The sequence below is a fragment of the Prunus dulcis genome, chromosome 5, assembly GCF_902201215.1.
Source record: "Prunus dulcis chromosome 5, ALMONDv2, whole genome shotgun sequence".
Lineage (NCBI taxonomy): Eukaryota > Viridiplantae > Streptophyta > Magnoliopsida > Rosales > Rosaceae > Prunus > Prunus dulcis.
This window is the reverse complement of record NC_047654.1, coordinates 2005408-2027276: the sequence shown is the minus strand read 5'-3', so window position 1 is coordinate 2027276 and position 21869 is coordinate 2005408. Positions and strand designations below refer to the sequence as shown.

The window sequence follows — 21869 nt, the reverse complement described above, 5'->3', positions numbered from 1 at the left end:
CAATACTTCAAGTCACATTTCTCAACATGACTATAAAGTATTATCAAAGACCAAATGATGTCTCAAGTCTGAGGACTAGTTTCTACCATTGCATACCTCTAGCTTTTCAAGTTTTTTCTTTTTGGTATTATATATATATGTGTGTGTGTGTGTGTATTTCTTATCTCTATAAAGTCAAAAGAGCAAGAATAGAGATCGTCTTCTCTAACTTGTAGCAGGTACACCTTTCTCTCAATCTCTCTATTCTATGTAAAATTGCTACTAGAATAAAGTGATTATGCTAAGATCACTCATGAGTAAAATCACTTCTACGTAGACACTCCCAAATGAGCTTTAAGGGCTCGTTTGTGAGTGATTCTCAGAGGGCCAAAATCACTTTTGGGGAGAAACACCTCCCACGTGCTTATGCATTGCTTTAAGTGATTTTAAGCAATTCCGTAAAATCACTTAAAAAGTGATATTGAGAAGTGATTCTACATAGAAGTAATTATTGGCCTATCTAGAATCACTCCCAAAACAACCCCTAAGTGATACGTGAAGCATTTAAAGGTCTCAGAGTGCTTTCTAAAATGCTACAAGAGCTTGTGACAATCAAAAGCACTTCTGTGTTTGACAGAGAAATGTAAAAATGATTATGAATGCCAAATGGTCTAGCCGAGTGGAACATGGCCTTGACTTCCCCAAGAGGTCTTAGGTTCGAATATCCATGACGTCTTGGTTGTGTGTTTGAGAAGAGTAATGCTACACTTACCACATTTTTATATCACATTTCTATACCACATGATGTGGCATGTCCATATCATATGCCACATCAATTAAATCAATGAAGTGTATTTTAATAAAGATAGTTTAATTGACAATTTTTTTAAGGTGTTAATAAATCATAAAAGAAAAGAAAATGTTAAATAATTTTAATTGATATGTGGTTGTTCACCTCACTTGCCATATAAAATGGTATGAAAATATGGTATACAAATATGGTAAGAGTAGCATTATTCTTAGGGTATTGCTTCTACTCAAAAAATAAAAGAAGTTACTATGAATAATAAAAGAGGCTTTATAAGTTTCATTTTTAACAAAAGGTTTTCGCGCTCTTCTAAATAAAATGGCTTGTAACAAAAACTTTTTTGAGTACTTTGCCCCGAAGTTTAGCTAGCGTTTTGGATTATTAAGCGCGTTTGCGTTTTAGCCCTTTTCTGTATGCTGTGTTCTTGCTTGCAGGGTTTGGGTTTGGGTTTAGGGGTTTAGGGTGAATTAATTTTGGACTTGCCTAGGGTTTTAGCGTTATTCATACCAGAAGATGGGAAGTAGATCGATACTGGGAGGCATGGAGGTCCCAGTCATCGGCAGCGATTCATTGAAATGGATTGAGGTCTCTGTTCCTTCTTCTTCTTCTGGTCCTTCTGATGCCTCCGCCTTCGCCTCCGCTGATGCTTCTTGTGTCCCTCCTGTCACCGACGATTGCGCCTCTTCCATCGCCATTGGAGACCCTCCTACATATCTCATATGGTTTTCTTTCTCTCCTTGCTTGTCCCTCTCAACGTATTTCAAATTCGTGCATTTTTCAATCTATACTGTTAATTTGTTGTGTCTCTTGTAACAGGAAAATTCACAAGAATCTTCCTCATGCTCTCGAACTACTTGAGCTCAGTGCTTCTAAAGACTTCTCCAAAGTCGGGCTTCGAATCACTTTTCCAGATGCGCTCTCTCCCTTGCTTCTTCTTTGTAAAAATGAGGTATTCTTACTGTCTACTTTAAGCTAGCGTTTCTTTGTAAAAAGGAGCAAAATGAGTAATACATTGTTATATACATTGCAGATTGATGTAGGTTCTAGGAGCCACCCCTACTTGCTTTATGCATTGACTGTCTCAGGGGTCGCTTACCTTTTGAGACTTGGACCCATCTCTACTTATGTATCCCACTCTGGTTTCCGGCTGGATGAGCTTGTGGAGTTTAATGTCAACGCCTACGGACCAGTAACAAGTGCTGCAGCAATGCCATCTGGGTGCCTTGTACTTGGGCGGGGTGACGGATCCCTTGCTTGTCTCCAACTGGGCTCACTTGACCCCTCTGCTCCTGGTATTATCAAATTCTCTTGCCCTCTGTTCTTGACTTGAGTGCCCTTGTTACCATTAATTTACCTTAAGCATAGTTTCCTTCAGCTCCATCAGTCTAGTGTTTTTTCCTTTGACAATTTGACATTGTCGTGATGTATTAAAATTGTTCATATTCTGGACTTGTTATCAAGCATGCTACTTTTTTGCACAACATTAATTCCCTATATTTTTCTCCCTTGTCCATAGGTTTTGTGAGGGAGCTGCGGGATGATTCCGGAATTGGTCGTTTGTGGGGTTTCATGTCAAGGTATGCTTGTTGACTACATTATCAGAATAATGTACACGAAAAAAATTTAGTTTGCTAACATGTTTGTCTTTGTTATTATTTCTTAATAAGTTGTTTTGAATAATTAACCTAGTCTTGTGTGCTGATGATGCTTCTGGTCTATGGGAGTTGAATTTCAGGTGCTTGACAAAGTAGATTAAATTGAATTTTAAATGTTATCAGATAGTACAATAAATGTGAAATGAAGTGAAATGGCTTACATATACCATTTTGGAATAGGATGAAATGGGAACCCTGTCAGATCGACATCTACATATGGCCAGAATCAAGCCGTCCTCTTATGTATATACATATTTATAATATTACAATATATTAGCCTGACTTTCTCACGTTCTTTTGTAACTTAAGATTTTCGTGACTAACATTGAATCTAAGTATGTTTCCAAATTCCAATTGTGTCATGAACCCTAAGCTCTTCCTTGACTTGGCAATTGGATGCCAAGGGCTGCAGATTATGCAGGCAATTTATATATCTTTTTCATTTCTAATTCTTCCATCTTTAGACCCCCATTTGGGGCTACATGGGGTCAGGCCTTGAACTTCCCTATCCCATGTAGAAATCAATTTGAGTATTCATTGTTTGGTTATACTGTGAATTAAACATTCTTGAAATGCTAAAAATGTTATAATCTTTCTTTTTATCTGTTTAGTATTATTTTCATGTTTGGAATGTTGGAGGTTAAATGAAATATGAAGAGGTAATACTATGAGTTAACTAGGTCCTCTCCTCTTTAGATTGAACGTAGGATATTTTATTACAATGTGTAAAATGCTAGATGTGTTGTGTATTCTAGCATTTTGTGATAAGTAACTAAAAGAGTTTGCTAAAAACCACAAGGGGCAGTTTAGTTTTCTTTCTTGAACTATATGATTTCTATTTCTATGTTGCAATACATATTTATTTATTACTCTTCTATACCCTGGAAATGTGATTCAATAAATGGTAGCTGAACATATAACGCAGGGGTAGGATGGTAGGGGCTGTGCAGGACTTGGTGATATCAGTCATTCATGGAAAGCCACTTGTATTTGTGCTTCATTCTGATGGGATGTTACGAGTGTGGGATCTTTCATGCCATAGCAGGCTCTTTAGTAATAACATGAACAGTCCGACACTGGCAGGCAAGTACTATCACTTTTGCCCATTCTTTTTGTGATTGTTAATACTTACTTCTTTATGTTGTCCATCATTGAGTCGTCCCCTTTCATTACCGCATTATAATAGAAAAATGTCAACCAAAAATCTCCATTTAGAAGACATATTTCATAGATTTATTTTTTTGTACATGGATGAACTTCTTAAAAATCATTGTGACATATTTTTCCATTTGTATATAGAATTAGCTGTGCTCATACCATGTTCCTTTAAAATTGATGGAATACAATTTAACAGGGACGTAGGCTTGCACCACCCAATCAGGGTATGCAATACCTCACTGGACCAGTTACATATTAAAATGTGATGAGGGTTTCTGAGATTGTCCCACCTTGGGCCTACGATCTGTGTATGATACAGTTGCTGATCAGTTACTCATCTTAAGGCTTTGACTTGTAGAAGCGTTGTAAAGTCCTGCATTAGCTTCAATTAGTCACTTCTATTGATTTAATAAAATACAATGTGAGCAAGATATGCTGGGAAAGTGACTTCCTAATGTTTTACGCAAATTCTGGCATCCCTCAGAATCATAATTCTGGGAAATCTTGAGTAAGTGTTCATAAGCTTGTGGCAGAAATGCTTTATGGAAGCAAATGTCTGGGTAATTCCAAAGGATTGTCTCTCTTTCATAAAGTGAGAAGCATAGGTTTCTTGGGGTAGGAATGTGGGAAGAAAGCTAGAGTTATTTGGGTTGTTATTTGAGTTTTTTGGATGGAAAGAAAAAGAGGATTTTTTAAGATTCAGTCATCGCTTTGAGCTTCTGTTTCTGGCGGATTTAGGCGTGTGTATTTTCTACTCTTTTATTAGATTGGAAGGCAATGGGCCGTCAGTTCTAGCTTTGATAGGAGTTTGGATAGTTAGGATGTTGTAGCGCGACAAGTGGACAACTTGTTCACATTGGATTGGAGAGGATAACAATAATCCAATGATATTAATACTACACATGATTAAGGGGCTGGATTAATTGAAATATGTTATAACATGGCCTAACAGGTCTAAACATAATCCAACTTAATCCCAACCTTTTGGTGGGATTCATAATCATACTACGTACGTAGGCCTAGTAAGATTAGACATAATCCAATCCAGGTTCTTTTCAGGCTACCAAACATTTGACTAGGATCATGAATCCTTTCCAACCGTATTAAACAGCACACCAAATGGGTACTAGATTTGGGGCTTCTAGGGGCTAAGGCAAGGGGATTCATTATCACCTTTTTTGTTCACTCTGGTGTTGGATGCATTAGGAAGGTTCATCGATAAAGCCAAAGAACATCAGTTGGTTTCAGGGTTGGTTGTCGGCAGGTAGGAGGTAGAAGTTTCACATTTACAGTTTGCGGACGATACTATATTTTTGTGTGGAAGGAGATCAACAGAAATGAGCCAACTTGTTATCAGTTCTGCATTGTTTTTACATGATGTCTTTAAAATTCATAAAGGTAAATGTTCTCTGGTTGTGATAAACACTGAGGACAAGTTGGAGAGATTGGCCGTGGAGTTGGGTTATGGCTGTTGAAATATTTAGGGCTCCCTTTAGTAGGCAATCCAAGGGCTATCAATTTCTGGAATCCAGCGATAGAGAGTTGAAAAAAATACTGGAGGGATGGAAATAGGCTTTTCTTTCAAGGGGAGGTGGACTCTCGTTGATACAAGCGGTTCTTAGCAGTGTACCAACGTAATACCTATCGTTGTTTAAAATAGAATATATAATTATTTATTGTTTATTAAAATTACAAAAATTGTTCGTAGACAGTTCTAAGTTATGTTATTACGTTCTTGCCTGTGTACGCATTTTAAATAAAAAAGAATCTACTTATATAGTATTCAAATATTTTCTTTTATTGTTTACTTTCAGGAGCTACGTTGGTAAGGTTATGGATTGGTCAAGTTGACAATGATTCAACCTTGATTCCTTTGGCAATCTTGTACAGGCATGCTTCGGTACGTATATGTGAAATAAGTTCTAAGAATTTAAATTTTTATTGGAGGGAAAGTTTCATTGTAACATGTCCTCCGTAGCGCTCATTGTCTTTCTTATGTGTATGTGAAAATATTTCTATTTATTGTAGTTACTTAATAGTTTTCTATATCACTCCCGGTTAAGGGTACACTTCTTAAGTAATAAATTATGAAAGCTGGATAGAGATGTGAAGAACAGGGTATTTCTGTTAAATAATTTGAACTTGACTGTTAAAAGATGAGAGTTTTCCTTTCTCCTGCTTTCCATGCTTATAAGTGGAGTTTGTCCAAAAAAGAAAGAAGGAAAGATTAGGGGACATTGACTACTTTAGTTCCTAAAGACGCCTTAAATAAATTTTCCAATCCCTCAACAAACTTAAGCCACACATCGATTGGCTCATTCAACCTCCCCACTTCCAACTTAAGTTTTCGTTTCGTTTACAGAATCTGAAACCTGAGCATCTCCTTGCTTGTCGCTTCAATACGTCCAGAAATCGAATGTAATTGACATAATAGTGAGTGACATTTGCCTTTATTTTACGAGATACATTCTATTAAACCAGCTTGTCATAGATGGTAAGCAGTTACAATTAAGGAGTTTGACGCTTTTGGTTCTTTTTGGAGGCATCTAGGTGATTATATATTGGGTCAAAACTTAAAAAAGAAGAAAAAACAGAGGTTCCTTTGAGATAACCTGGCCATAAATTTGTTTTAAATGTTCCTTCTAGATGTAATGGCATTGATTTCAGGTCTTATATTTGAGTGTTTATATTGCACCCTCTGGGTTCAGTTGTCCCAGAAAATTCTGGGTTTCCTGTACCCGGTTTTCACTTACAAAACTAATCTGTGTCACATACATGCTTTTTCTCAAATTATCCACTGTGAGGATTTTGTCAGGATGACGTTTCCCAATTAAAGAGTATGTGGGACTTAAGACTTCCAAATGCCATTGGAAGGAAATTTTAATTACTGCCCATGATGTAGTAGCCCGTAGGTATTAGATTAACCTCTCAAACGATAGAACAGAGAAGAATATAAGAGGCTGAGGAGAAGAAATAGAGATTGAAAAGACGAGATAAAGGACAGAAACAGTAGAACAAAGAAGAATATCAGAGATCGAGGAGAAGAAACATAGATCGAAGGGACGAAATCAGAGAGTTCTAGGAAAAGGTTTACTCAACATTCAAATCTGAATTTTAAAGAACTACATGGGGGTATTTGTAGCAAACTAAAACCTAGACATAATAGGATAAAAATCCCTTGCTTAAACAGAAATCCTAACCCAAATAAAATAGGAAACTTAAAACTAGAAATCTGGAAATCTGGAAAAGTAGAAATCCTACTAGAATTTGGAAAACTAGAGAATCTAGGAAACTAACAAATATCTTAGGAAACTAATAAATTTAGGTCCTACGCGTCCTGCATCAGCCCACCTTTTCAAGTTTGATGAATAGATTTTAAAATAAAATTTTGCATCTTTTCTGGGAAACCACCTGGTCCAATCATTTTCCCATCTTCTTACCTTCACAGAATATGATGAGGCCAAAATTGTGACAACCAATTCCAACATGCAGTCCTGCACCAGCCTATTTAAAGTTGAACTGCATTGTAATCATCCATTCGACAGTGATATAGTCAGCTGATAGAATTCATACTGAGAAGGAAAAAGGTCTGTAGGTGTTGAGAAAGCAATGTCTATAATTCTATTAATATTGATAATGGGTTACAATCAATGTAGCAGACAATGAAAGACTGCGGCTCTTGACATTTACAATTGAGGTAAAAGGTGTGTATATATACACAAGAGACTATACAGAAAACCCTAGGGCAAGGACCCCTGAGGATGACTCAGCAGATAAGAACAAGGAATATGCTTGTCCTTGTGTTGAATGTGCCTTTGTGACCGTTGGAGCATAGCAGCTGTCATAGCATGGTTGTGTTAACCATTTTCTGGTTTTTGCTGGGTGTGATGATCATTTTGATCAACCATAGAGTTATGGCTAATATCAGCAACAACATCTCTTTTGGAAGTTTAAGAAGCAACTCTAGAAAATTAATTTTCAAAGAAGAAAATAACTAGTGTTTCCTATCCAAAAAAGAAAATAAAAAAGGAAAACTAGTGGGACTTTATCATTGCCATATTAAACTGGTTCTTTTTTAAATTGCAGTTTTAAGTAAGTAATATTTTCTGTAGCATGACTTGATGGTTCTTGTATGTGCAATTAGTGACCCAAGCCTGTGACTATGCTTGCATTTTTTGCTGTTGTTCTGATTGATTCCTTGGTCCAATCATGAAGGATATCAGCTCAGAGACGATCTATGCATATAGCCTCCGTTGTAATTTTGGGGATAGATTCATTTTAATGCTGGAACCTTCAGCGATAAATATTCATTTGGAGGAGGTACCACAATTTTTTTGTCCATCGACTGCCTTTTATTTTTCATGTGAATATTCATTACGCCAACAGTGATGTTAATGTGATTTTGTTATAGGTTGGATGGGTTGATGTCAAACTTACTTCCGACAAGATATGCATACTGAAAAATAATGGATTGGTACTTCACAACTTGTTGACGAATGTCAATACGTAAGTGAATTTGTCCCTGTTAATTTCTGTTGACTTTGTTTCAGTCCTTTTTTTTACCTAGGGTTGCATTTTCCTTCTTTTCATTTAATTGTTCTCTCTTGAATGGCGGCTATAGGATAATTCTTTGTTATAGTTTCGTATGCGAAGTTTTTCTCTTCTCTTTTATGCTATATAAGAAGGAAGCTTTTCGTAAATTCTTTATTGCAATCAGTTGTAATTTTTTTTTAATTGATGTACTGCTTGTTGACTTTCTTGTACTCCTTTTTTTCTTAATAAATTGTTTCTTTAAAAAAAAAAAAGTTCTCTTGAATGCTTCTTGTGTGCTAGGGCACCCCTTTCTATTGTTTGTAAGCAAGGATGAAAATATCAGCTGTGCAGATAATTACGGTACTCAAATTTACAGATATATGCGGAGATAAATTGATATCTTTATTATATCTGTGAAAATCAACAAAAACAACAGATATTGGCTTAAAAACACGGAAATTTGAAATAAAACTTTAATAACTTTAATAAGTGTTTAGTCCATTATTTATTGAATAGAAACGTTATATTCAAATTAGGGTAACAAAACACAAGATGTGGGTAAGGGATCCACATGAGAATGCACAAGACAAGAGAAAACGCTGACTCGAGAACAAAACACCAAAGGAACAGCAAACAAAGGCAAAAACAAGAAAACGCCGCACAAGCAAACATCAAATCACGGCCCCTAATAAGTCTCGCATAATAGACGAAACAGACACATTTCTAAACACAGGTGTGATGGACGCCCACAAGGCCGCCTAGAACTTCACTCTCTCCCACAACTTGCTCGCCCCTACACATTTATAATCATTCTCCATCCATAAATTCCAGATCATAATATTCTCCTGTTTAGTCCATTATCAATGCATGTATTAAGCAACAAAATTTCATAATATACTATGTCAATGAGAGTTGATGAAAAGTATGAAATTAAAGATTGAATTATTACGGCTAATTTATGCATAAATTCATTGCTAATTTCATTGTTGGGTACATTTTTAAAATTTTCATTATGTGTGTATATATATATATATGTATATGTATAAGAAATGTACATTAGCTTTGTTTTTTGGTGGAAAGAATAACTATAATAACTCATATTTCATTATGTAATAATTATTCTAGAATATCTTAGAAGTACACCTTGTTATAATCATTTTATATAATTTGAAATGTATTCTTTAAATATAGTAATTGGGAGTACTAGCTATCTTTCAGAACATGCTTTTCTTTTCAATGTATAACTTTGCCTCATTCTTTTCGTTTTTTTGTTGTTATTTTGCCTAAACCCTACACTTCCAGGGAAGATGCATGTTCTTATGCCTTGGAGGAGGACTTCGTTGCAGATCAATTGTTTCAAAGTTCTGAGCATTCTTCAGATGACCTTCTTTTGATAACACATTCAGTATTCTCATCTTCAAAGGTATGATGACTATATCAGTTAAATATTTCTGTTTACAGCCTAGAATTTTTTCGTTCCTTTTTCCCTCAGGATTGTCAGGTTACTATCTGAAAACTTGATGTTACCAAGAGCTGGAAAATCTTCCACCTTTGCATAAAATGTAATTAGGTATGTCATGGCAATTTGATTTGGACGAATTCACTTGCAGATGGATGCTACCAGCATTTGTGCATTTGTATATGGATTTATTTACTTATAATGGATTCTCTTTTGTGGATGAAAGTGTGGACCAGCAATAGTAGCCACACACAATTAGAAGAACTACTCGGACTGAATTTCCTTCATTTGCATTCCTTACATTGTATATGCTTTTAATCCCAACCCATGTTTCTTTCTCTTGAGCCTTGATGCACTAAATCCCTCTGTTAGATCTCACTTGTCATTATCAAGATGAGAGAGTTACCTTAGAGAGAGAATGAAACCTTGAATAAGCTAACAGTTAGGAATTCACTTTTGGTTGAGCCTTTCTATCAATTAACAGATGGTGGGTTCAGCGGGTCAAGAATAGAAAACACTGGCTGAGATTTAAATTCAATCCCATCCACAGCTACACACCAACTCCATAACTTAACACTCTGCAAAAGAGACGAGTGTAGTAAATATGTACGAGAGAGCTTCTAAAGTGGACATCTTCTTTCAAAGAAAGAAAGGACCAATTGTTGGGGCATACCAGACAATATGGTCCAGTGATCCAAATCATCCATTTTTTATGCCCCCTTCTAAGAACCATCATTGCAAAAGAACCTGCAAAGTCAGAAATTGTCTAGTTATTTGATTATCTTTATCATTTCAGTATTTATTGGAAACATTGTTTTCATCTGTTTTATTTGATCACAATTAGATAACTAAATTGCATACAAATAAAATAAGGATAAAAATAAAATGGAAATTCTCTTTTGAAGATATGGCTGAGTGGGTGCTAGCTTCGGTCTTGAAAGCTTCCAATTTGGCTACTTTTTTTGTAGAGTTGATCCCTTGAATGGGGACCTAAATAATGGACGTTTTCAATCATTAAACTACATTACGAGATTATCTCCATATTCAGTCCTTTTCTTAAAAGGAGGAAGTCCAGTTCAGAGGCTCCTTGTTTATCTACTGGCAGATTACAATTAGTTTGAAAAAGGATTCATGGAGATGTAGATAACACCTGATAGTTGGGATTAAGGGTTAGCCTTGTAAATGTGCTTAGTATTAATGCATATAAAAAAAATATTTTAAAAAAGTACAAATTTATGTAAGATGCTCATTGTTGCCAGGCTGGATGCTATTATATGTTAATATGTTTTTATGATGTTTTGCTTTATGTAACTTTCTGCAGGAACATATTGTACAAGTTGTATCTTCGATTTTCTTACGCAGGCTGCTTCTTCCTGGGGTTTATCATAGCATTGCGTTGCGCTCCACTTTGCTGGATTATAATAGGCACTGGAGTGATTCAGATTTCCAGTCCTTAACTGCTGATATGTTGAAGAAGGAAATTCTTTCCGTCATTGAACATGAGGTTTCTGTTGTAGTTTCAATTGATTCACACACACATACACATGCGGACACCGGAGGAGAAAGGAATCACCTGAAGTTGCTAGCAAACTGATAACTGTTGTATTGTATTTTGTTTTAGGGTGTCAATGATAATTCAACGTCAATATTTTGCTGCTGGAAGAATTTTTGTTCTCGCTACTTTCAAAACTGGTGCAAGAGCAATGCACCATGCGGTTTGCTTGTTGATTCCTCCACGGGCACTTTTGGTTTGGTCAGAAAGAATTCGGTATCTTTTTTTCGCTGTTTGGAGGATATTGAGCGGCTTAATGATGGTATCTCAGTGACCCTTGTTTTATCTGAATGGAGATAAATCCTTTTTTTTTATTTTTTTCGCTTTCTGACAAATTATTTCCTGTTTTAACTGTGTGCCCCCTTTTATGGAATTTTCGTATTCATGTTTGATAGGCATTTGTGATGACCATGGCGATCTTGTTGGCTTTGGGTTGGATTTATTTGATGATGCTCCTGAATTTGAGGTGCTCATTGAAATGCTCAGATGTGTTGTTAATGTCAGCCAACAATTGGGCAAAACAGCTTCTGCTATATTTTATGAATCACTCCTCAGTACACCATCAGTTATCTCATCTGAGGAGATTACTCGTCGCCTAATGAAGATTTTAGAGACTGGATATAGTTCAACAGTATCAATGCTTCATACGTCAGATCTTGGACCTGATATTGCATGGGAGAAAAGCCTGGCAGATCACAAAAATTTGAGGAAATTTTCGATCGACATGCTGTTATCTCTTCATGCTTTGCACAAGAAATCTGGCACATGGAGTCGAATCTTAAACACGATTGAGAGTTATCTAAAATTTCTCATACCTCAGAAAATCATTCAAAAATTTGATGCTGAAATATCATTGGATATCAGTGCTTCCATCGTGGTCCAGGCTACTTCTCAAGTTGCGAAGGTTATGTTTGAGTCTGCACTGGACATTCTTCTGTTTCTAAGCTATCTACTCAGCATTAGCGGGCAGGTCAGTTTTTTATTTTTACTTTGATTTTGTTTTTTCACTCTGGTCAAATAGCAAGACTTCCAATGAGTGTTTTCAATGTATCAAAATTCGTTTTTTATGATAATTATTTTTAAAAGAAACAAAGATTTTAAAATTTTTTTTTTTTTTGTCAGACAGGTTTTCTATGTAATAAAACTTTATTAGTATATTTACTTTGGTTTTTTTTATTATATATATATATATATTTTTTTTCAAAGCATTTGCTTCTCCCATCTTTGAGAGTTTTTGTATGACTACTTATTCCACAATAAGGGTATTCATTTTCCTTTTGAATTTGATCAATCCATAAACTTATAATGTGTTAAACATTTCTCTCGGTTTGCATGCAGATCCATATGCTGCATGATGATATATCCAAAATTCAACTTGACTTGATTCCAATGATTCAAGAATTCATTTCTGAGTGGCTTCTTATACATTTCTTTGCCACCACGCCGTCGGAACCAGCTGCTATTGAAGATTTCAGTTCCCAACTTTCATTATTACAAATTGGTAGGTTTGTGCTTTGTCTGGTCCTTAGTTGTTAATGTTGCTGATTTAGCATGGTTCTGATGATCATCCAATGTCCACAATTCAGATAGCAACATGGGCAAAAGATCATGGAATGAGAAGCTTGGGAAGTGCGAGTTCACTCTGGCTTTTATATTCCTACGAAATATTCGAAGTTCCTCCAGAGACCAAAACCGCCTCTCTTCAAGAAGCATACCAGACATGCACGACATTATTATTTCAGTGCGGGACTTCGCTAGCTGGATCATTTGGGGCCATGCTGGGGATTGCTTTACCTTCCTCAGCCGTGCAACGGATCTTGCTTTGATCCTCCTAAGGCACGGGCAGTATGATGCTGTTGAGGTTATTTCTCTTCATTTTCTAACTAGCCTTTAAACTTTTCTTATTTGAGAATACGTTGCTTAACTATGTACTTACTATTATTATTGTTACTTTTCTATACTCTGTAAAGCACCTACTCACTATTGTGGAGGCGCATTTACAAAAGGAGAAGACATCTCATAGTATCCAAGATACAGAGGGAGGATGGTGCATACTTCATCATCTTTTAGGATGCTGCTTCCTTTCTCAGGCACACCGTGGGTTGCATGGAGTACTGAAAGACAGGAAAATCAATGAAGCTGTTCGTTGTTTCTTCAGGTATTCTATGTTTTGTAATTCTTTCGCCTATCGCCTAACTCTTGAAGGGGCCTTGGATCTGACTGGTTAAAGAAATTAAATAAGATGTGAAACTTCTACTTCAAGTTATGCTTTTTTCCCCGTCTTTTCCTGAAGATATTTATATTGTTCAAAATTATTCATATAAGGTGACTTTCATCTTACCAAGATAATTGAAATAGTGAAAAGCTTGAACTAAGCTTTCTTGGAGACAAATGTTGTGTTGAATATTGTCTAATTGAGTTATTACATGGCACACATGCTGGTAAAGGTACATAACAATGCAATTTTGTTCAATTTAAATAGAATTTCTTATAATTATTTTCAATCATAACTAATAAAAGTTAAATATGATAAGACTCATGCAACAATAATCTTTTTATTTTCCCCAAAACTCAAATAGTCCAAACAAGTGCAGCATGTTGATTTTTTGAACCACAAAATCAACCCAATAAATTCATTGATTTTGATGTAACGTACACAGCTGAAGAGAATCTGTGAGTTTTTAATATAATGTATACAGCTGCTTGGTTTGCATAACATACTCCATTATATTGCCCTGTATTAAATAAAAACTAGCATTCACCTTTACAGCTTTGCTATAATATTAGTGAACAATACATTTTACACTTCTGACTGATGTTTTCACTTTGTCATGTCCAGATGCTTTGTAAGAATGAAAAAGCTTATTCATATAAATAAATAAATAAAAAAAGAGAAAGCAAAAGCTTATTGTTAAATCAGAAAAAGAAGGGAAAATAATGTGCATTTGTATGAAATAGAAAAAGTTCCAACATAATAATGTTCACGCATAATGCTATCATTTGCACTTAGGAATAGAATAGCTCATTGCATTCCGTGACGAAGACTAAAATTTTGATTTTTCTTTTCAGAGCTTCATCTGGAAAAGGGTCATCTGAGGCTTTACGGAGTTTGCCTCAGGAAGTGGGGTTGCCAGATCTTGGTTTTAGTGAGTTATTTAACTTTTACATAATAGGCAGATGATTATGTTTTTCCTTTTTTTGTTTTTATTAACTCTTCCATATTCCTTTTCATCTTTCTCTCTAGCGAGTAGCATATCAGCTGCAGCATGGAGGCTCCATTACTATCAGTGGGTTATGCAGATATTCGAGCAATATAATATTAGTGAAGGTGCATGTCAGTTTGCTCTTGCTGCGCTTGAGCAAGTTGAGGAAGCTTTTAATGAAAAAGATGAGTTCCATGGACAAGACTCAATCAATGAATCAGTATCTACCATCAAAGGACGACTTTGGGCAAATGTCTTCAAGTTTACTTTAGATCTTAATCGCTTTTATGATGCATATTGTGCAATAATTTCAAACCCAGATGAGGAGAGCAAGTGCATCTGCTTGAGGCGTCTGATAATTGTTCTTTATGAACGTGGTGCCATAAAGGTTTTTATTCACATTTTCAATTAACCTTTCTTTGCTTTCAACATTCTTTTCCAGGTTTTGTCTTGACTAATTTGCAATATGTATTTATGTGGACATCCGGACCTGTGTATTTTCTACTACCTCCTTGCTTTCCTCCTTGTTTACAATAACGTGCGGACGTCCGGATGAGAGAATAACTGTGTATATATATTTGTTGGGAGCTGTTATCGACGCTCAACGTCATCGTATACTCCTTGAAGTGCAATTTCCATCATATGTTTTTGTAATGGATGAGGAGTGCGTGATGACTTTTTTTGGAGTGCCAATAACAATTCCCATATTGTTTTGTATGATTATAGAATGGAATTTTAGAAAATTAGAGACGTCAGTGTAAGTTCTTTTGTGAAAAGAAATTTTTTTGGGAATGTGAATAATTTTGCCATCCAAGGAAAAATTATCAAACCATATCTTTCTTTTAGTCTGATGGTGACTTAGATAATTTTCTTTACATTTGACAGACCCTAGGGGGTAGAGTGCTGACTTTCTATATTCAAAATAACTTCACATTTTCGACTAAAATCAGCTATATTTCCTATTTCCAATGCAATGCGTTTCTCATTCCCTGCATGAAAAGTTATGCATTGTTATATTTGTTGTAGAAAAATATTTGAATATTGTGCTTTCTGTAATGTGTTTGGTTACCCCTTTTTCAGCTTAAGCTTGTACTACTGAGGCTAATTCTCCTATGAGGGTTTTTCTTATTACTAGATTTCTTCCATTGTTGTTTATTGCAGATTCTTTGTGGTGGTCAGCTACCGTTCATTGGCCTTACAGAGAAGGTAGAGCAAGAGCTTGCCAGGAAGGTATGGTCTAGTTGTAGAGCCTTGGATACAGAATTTCAATGTAGGTTCCTGCATTTTTGTATCCTGGTGATTTTTGTCTATCTGAAATGCGCAGGCAGATTGTTCAGATGTTTTAGCAAAGCCAAACTTATATAAGTTGCTTTATGCATTTGAAATGCATCGACATAACTGGAGAAGAGCAGCAAGCTACATGTACCTATATTCTGTTCGTTTGAGAACAGAGACAGCTCTGAAAGATTACCAGAACTCGTCACTGGCACTAAAGGAGATCCTCAATGGGCTCTCTGCTGCTATCAATGCACTTTATCTTGTTCATCCTGCCTATGCTTGGATTGATCCTCTACCTGAGAGAAGTTATCTTCACAATGAGCAGTATCCGAGTAAAAAGGCTAAAATTACCATAGATGAACAGAGTAAATAATGCAACAACCAAACATTTGTTTATTTGCGTCTGCATCTTTAATTGTTCTCATGACTGCCATATGTAACTGAAATTATATACTTTTAGCTTCTACCTACTGATGAGCAACAAATTCTTGCCGGCCAACAAGTTGATCAAAATTCAATGGCTGATTTTGAAATCCTATTATTTAATTCATTTCTGGATGGGTTTTTGTGCTCACCAGTAAGAGACCATGAATGTACATACATACAATTACATGCGTATATGTCTCATATAGAACTTTCTAAGCTAATATTTTCTGTGTCCGCATTTGCATTGTTTACTGTTCTGTTTTGATGTGGTGATAAGTGTAATTTTCATTGCAGCTGCCAGCAATGATGTTCACCCTCAAACAGGGAAATCTTATATTGATATTGAGAAAATTGAGAACGAGTTTGTGCTTACTTCAGCAGAATATTTGCTTTCATTGGCACATGTCAAGCCGACATCTAGTGGTAAAATTCTATTTAAGCTTAATTTCCCAGTATATCCAGGCTGTCCCATGTTACTTTTTATGAGCAGATTGATCTCTGCGTCTCATGGTTGGGTTGGAAGAGCATACAAAAGGAAGGCAAACACTTCCATCCCATGTTTGAAGTGTTTGCTTTTCTTTTCTTCTCTGCCCATTTCTTATCTCTCTCTTTTCTTATCCATGTTTAGATAATTGTTGAAATACCCATGATTTCCTTCAGGAACCCAGAAAACACCACTGGAGGTTGTTGATCTCCTGATCCAGACAAATTTATATGATATGGCATTTACAATTCTTTTAAGATTCTTAAAAGGTTCAGAGTTAAAGAGGTATAGGTCCATATCATAATATTATAGACATAATTATTTCCTTTGTAATGCATAAAACCTAGAGTTGTGTTTTGTTCAGGGGATTGGAAAGAGCTTTCTCCGCCATGTCATTGAAATGCTGCTGCCCACATAGAGTTGATTCTTCATGGGTTGGGTAAGATAAATCTTACCGTTGTTATGCAGTCGCCTTAAATACTTTGATAAGTGTACAATCCAAATCTTGTAGTAATTTCTTTGTAACTGAATCTAAATGACGTAATTTATAACTTTCAGGGATGATCCCAGAGCACATGGTCTTCTGTTGACTTCATTAAAGGATGAAGTAGTTGTTCATGGTTCACCTGATATGGGTTCTACAAATCAACAATCTAAGGGAATCAGTCAATGGGGAACTCTTGAGCTTTATCTTGTAAGCATCTTCTGCATCTTCAATCTATTTGAGCTGCTTAACCCTCAGCTCTCTTTTTTCAAATATTACAAGTATTCAATATGATTAATAGAAAAAGGAATAGTTTTCCTGTTGACATTATTGAAAAAGAAAACAATAGTCTCAAGATTTGGGGTTTTAAGGGGTTTATGACACAAGTACAATCCATATGTGATTGATTTTAGATACGATAGACACTATCTCTTAAGAATCCATGATCGTCCTATATATAAAGATTTTAGTGATGTATTTCAAATTAGAAAGAGCAAGACAGAAACCGTTGATTATAAGACAGCTTTGGTAGCATGTACCTGCAATTTATTTATCATCTTCCTCAGAAGGTGTCACTAACTTCCATTTGATATTTTTGACATATATTTTACATTGTTGAGCTCAAAAGTACTTTGATTTGAATCACTTTTCATGTAATTTTTTAAAAAAGAAACACGTTCTATTAAAAATAAATAACTGTACAAAGTGTGGGAATGGAACAGAGTCCACCTGAAAATATCTGCTAGACCAAAACCAAAACAGTACAAATTAACGATGCGGAATATCTTGACTGAAATTAAAACACAGCTTCCCTCCAATCTAAATAAATATCAGAGAAAGGTCCTTAAATTACTTTTCATGTAATTTGATTGATAGTTTACAAATCAAATATGCCTGGTGTTGGCTTATTCCCATGTATTGAAGTCAAAAGTTGGAGTTGTTGGGTGGGTGGACTCTGGTCAGGCCAGTTACCTGATGTATTTTAAATCACTCTGATAATTGCATTTTTGAGCCTGGATCAGCTTGCCCAACCCGACAACAGAGAAAAATTTATTGGAACGAAAAAAATGGGTTAGGACCAGGCTAGGTCAAGGGTTCGATTCCATTCATTGTAACGAAAAAAAGTAAATTGTAATTGGGATTCTAATATCTAAGAACATATGGTTCCTAGTTTATTTAATGATCTCGCTTCCTAAGTTAAGTGTTTTAGTAGGATTCTATTTAAATCCTTTAGGTTATCAATTATGATTAGTGTTTTCCTCTATTTAACTCCTTTTAGGTTATCAGTTATGAACTTATGATTAATGCATCTTATTCTTTTCCTATTTTATCAACACAAATGTAACTGAAGCTGCCTTTTCTGGTGCTTCTACCTTTTTTGTTGTCAAATATGTCCATATGCATTTGTTAAAGGAAGTCAGGAGAATGTATACTCATACCATCTGACAAGCCACCATGAGTGTTGTTCATTCTTCACCTTTCCCCATCCTTTCTCTTTGCTTCTTGTAAGTATTTCATCTTATCTTTCTCTTTTGATATATTCAAAATATGCAGGAAAATTATAAAGTGTTCCATGCCCGTTTACCACAAGTTGTTGCTGAAACTCTTCTTCGTACGGATCCTCAAATCGAATTGCCTCTTTGGCTGGTAAAGATGTTCAAGGTAACTCTCTAGGTGGTTCTGAAAATAAAAGAGGAAGCACGTTTTAGAAACTTTATTTTCTTCTTTCATTGAACAATCATCTCTCTCTCTCTCTCTCTCTCTCTCTCTCTCTCTCTCTCTCTCTCTCTCTCTATCTCTCTCTCTCTCTCTCTCCCCGCTGTCCTTCCCTCCCTCTCTTTCTGCATCTTCTATCTTATTTAGTTTATTCTTCTTCGTTACTTCTTCGTTAACTATGCTTTCTTGTATTCTATGTTATTAAGTTTATCCTTTTCACTTTCAGTAACTCTATTTTCTTAAATCCTAGATTATTTATTTTATCCTTCATTATTAACTATGATTTCTTATATCCCGTTTAATTTGATGCGTAACTTCAAACAATCCATTCTTGTGACATGATAGTCTTGTGACCCACTTGACTGTTGACAGGATGGTAGGCGGGAAAGGACTTGGACCATGACTGGCCAAGAATCAAATCCAGCGTTATTGTTCCAACTATATGTTGATTATGGTCGATATAGAGAAGCTACAAATCTTTTGCTCGAGTATGTAGGATCGTTTGCATCAATGGTAAAGTGCAGCTTATTCTTTTCTATCTTAAGTTTCTATATTACAGCTTGGTTGAAAAAAAATTTCCCTGATATCAACCTCACATTTTTAAAAGTTAATGCTATTGCTTCATTAAGAAAAGCAGCCGCCATAAAGGGGATAGAGAGAGAATTTATGCTCTTAAGTTTCATTCTAGACAGTTCATTGGCTGTATGGCGAAGTTTGTTTGGCTATAATATACCATTGGATTGTTACTGTAAGGGTCCATGTAGAGTGAGTGATTAATCTAGGGATTTAGATGATATTATAAGGTTAAATGGTTTGTTTAGAGACTACTACAGAAGAAAACAAATGGATTTATTACTTTATTTTTGTCGAAAAAAACAAATGGATTTCAAATGACTTCATGCATAATCATTTCGCAAGAAGTCATTTCAAATCCATTCCAAATGTACTACATCTAGTTGAAATATATCCAATTTAATGTTTTATAGTATCTCTTAGGAAATTTAACTTTGATGTCAAATCCAAATCTTCTCTTTCAAATACCTCCATCCAAACGGAGCCTAATAGTTCTTCTATCATATTATTTTGTATAACAATCCTCAATAAAAATGCAAATGCCACTCAAGAATGATACCTGAGTTTTTTGCAAAGAGGAGGTCCATTAAATAGTCTGGATGCTGATACTGATAGATGAGAAATAGGACAAACAAAACTGAGACAATAATAGTGTATGTTGATTTCATGTCGTTAGTATCACAGATACATCACGCAAAAATAGTTTATGTTGATTTCATCTCATTAGTGTTACAGAGAGACCATCTGATTTCATGTTGATTTCTGCTGGTTGTTTAACTTAAGATGTTCTCTTCTACAGAGACCAGCTGACATAATCAATCGTAAAAGACCATTTGCGGTTTGGTTTCCATACACAGCAGTTCAGCGTCTGTGGTGCCAACTTGAGGAAATGATCAGTTTGGGCCACATGGTAGATCAATGTAACAAGCTGAAAAACTTACTACATGGAGCTTTGCTGAGCCATCTTGAACTTGTAAGTCATATTTTCAATCTACAGCTACTAATGGAATGAACTTTTTAACCTTGTTGTTATGTATGAAGTTCCCAACACCAATCCTGTCTCTTGTTTTCAGGTAAAGGTGGACTCAGAAGATGTACTCTCTGCTTTTAGTTGAGAGATTTCATTTAGCTAACAAGATGGACACACTTTGGATGCAACCCTGAAGTTGAGCATAAGTTGCTTTGTAGATACGCCTGAGTTCTTTACCGGAAAATGCTAAGGCAGTATTGGGAAGCTCCATGTAGCTCTCAAGACAATTGGGAAGCTGGGGAGAGTTGCTGTGTGTTGGTGACATCTTCTGCCCCTCCTCTCTCCCTTAAGGTATATATGTAATACACGACGGAACTTTGAAAGCTGATGTTACTTTCATACATGATTTTCCAACTGAAGTGATTATAAATTCAGTTTAATATTTGTATCAGAACCTTTTCTTTTGTAGGTAAATTGAAGGGTTCATATTTTAGGATACAAATATCAATTTGGCTATGCTGATGTCTGTGATAAGTTCATATTTTAGGATACAAATATCAGTAAAGAATGTACGTGTTATACCACATGTGAATTGACATTGAAAATCAATCAGTATTGTTAAATTATAATCAGTCCATTCCACCAGCATGCAACAAACTAACTACCACCCGAATGCAGCATGCGTGAACATCTTTCAATTGTCTCTCTAAATTAAAGGAGACTGATGATCAGAAAATAATGTGGATAAAGCTCTTGTTGAATGAGGGTGGTGGTGGAGAATTTGACAGCAAGTCTCTTGCTTGAGGTTTAGGCCCAATAGTGGGGCCAGAAATAATACGAAACAACATTCAAAACACCTACAAATTACAACATTGCCACTGACTGAAGCCCAGCCCAAATTTCAGCCTTGCACTGAACGAGTACGATTAAAGTACGGCCCGGAACGACCTGATCCATATCTTTGGCAGAGGCCGGGCCTGTGCTTTCATAGCCCATTTATTATATTATATTTATTTTTAGAAAAAAATAATTTATAACATTATTAAATTTATATCTATAAAAATATATATTTGTTGATAATGGTAAGGAATGAAAAAAAACTGCATCCAGAAAAGTTTCAGGTATGACCAACCACACATCATATAAGTAAGTGATTGTCGTCAATATGATTGTGAAACACAAACCGATTGATAAGAACCACATAAATAAAGGATTCTTTAGATGGAATCTGCTACCAACCTGAAGGATAACAGTCAAACAAACAAAGAAACAGATGGAGTTATAAATCATGTATTGGAAGAAGGATAAATTGAAGGAAATATAAAAGTCAATACATTTAATAAGGATAAATTTGGAAAAAAAAAAAAATTAATTTGTGTGATGCATTAATGACATTGTTTTAAGTGTAAAGAAAGTGACACTTGTCATGAGAAGAAGGGAAAATATCCAAAAAAATAAAGTTAGATAGAAGGTTGCTGGCATTCCTCAAACAATTTATGTTCGTCCATAATATAAACGTGAATGTAGTGCGGTGTTCATACTCATGTTCATCAGTATTTACTAAAGGCTCCACCATGTACTTCCATCCATA

The 21869-nt window shown here is 35.5% G+C and overlaps 1 protein-coding gene across 3 annotated transcripts; it reads left to right on the top strand.

Annotated features, from left to right (window-relative positions):
• The first annotated feature begins 1132 nt into the window (after positions 1–1132).
• On the top strand, positions 1133–20862 carry LOC117627817 (nuclear pore complex protein NUP160). Of its 3 annotated transcripts, XM_034360066.1 has the most exons (27): positions 1138–1509; positions 1604–1736; positions 1818–2079; positions 2304–2364; positions 3368–3525; positions 5415–5500; positions 7816–7920; positions 8012–8106; positions 9436–9556; positions 10914–11096; positions 11214–11406; positions 11540–12114; positions 12483–12645; positions 12731–13005; positions 13115–13302; positions 14214–14290; positions 14389–14735; positions 15509–15577; positions 15672–15990; positions 16346–16474; positions 16712–16820; positions 16900–16974; positions 17094–17229; positions 18574–18681; positions 19108–19248; positions 20108–20281; positions 20382–20862. In XM_034360066.1, the coding sequence occupies exons 1-27, from the start codon at positions 1301–1303 to the stop codon at positions 20421–20423; spliced, it is 4533 nt and encodes a 1510-aa protein (XP_034215957.1). In that variant the 5' UTR covers positions 1138–1300; the 3' UTR covers positions 20424–20862. The 3 variants fall into 3 exon arrangements, with proteins under 3 accessions (XP_034215959.1, XP_034215957.1, XP_034215958.1); XM_034360067.1 differs by lacking the exon at positions 7816–7920; XM_034360068.1 differs by lacking the exons at positions 16712–16820; positions 18574–18681; positions 19108–19248; positions 20108–20281; positions 20382–20862 and having other exon boundaries at positions 1133–1509; positions 17094–17209.
• The last annotated feature ends 1007 nt before the right edge of the window (positions 20863–21869 follow it).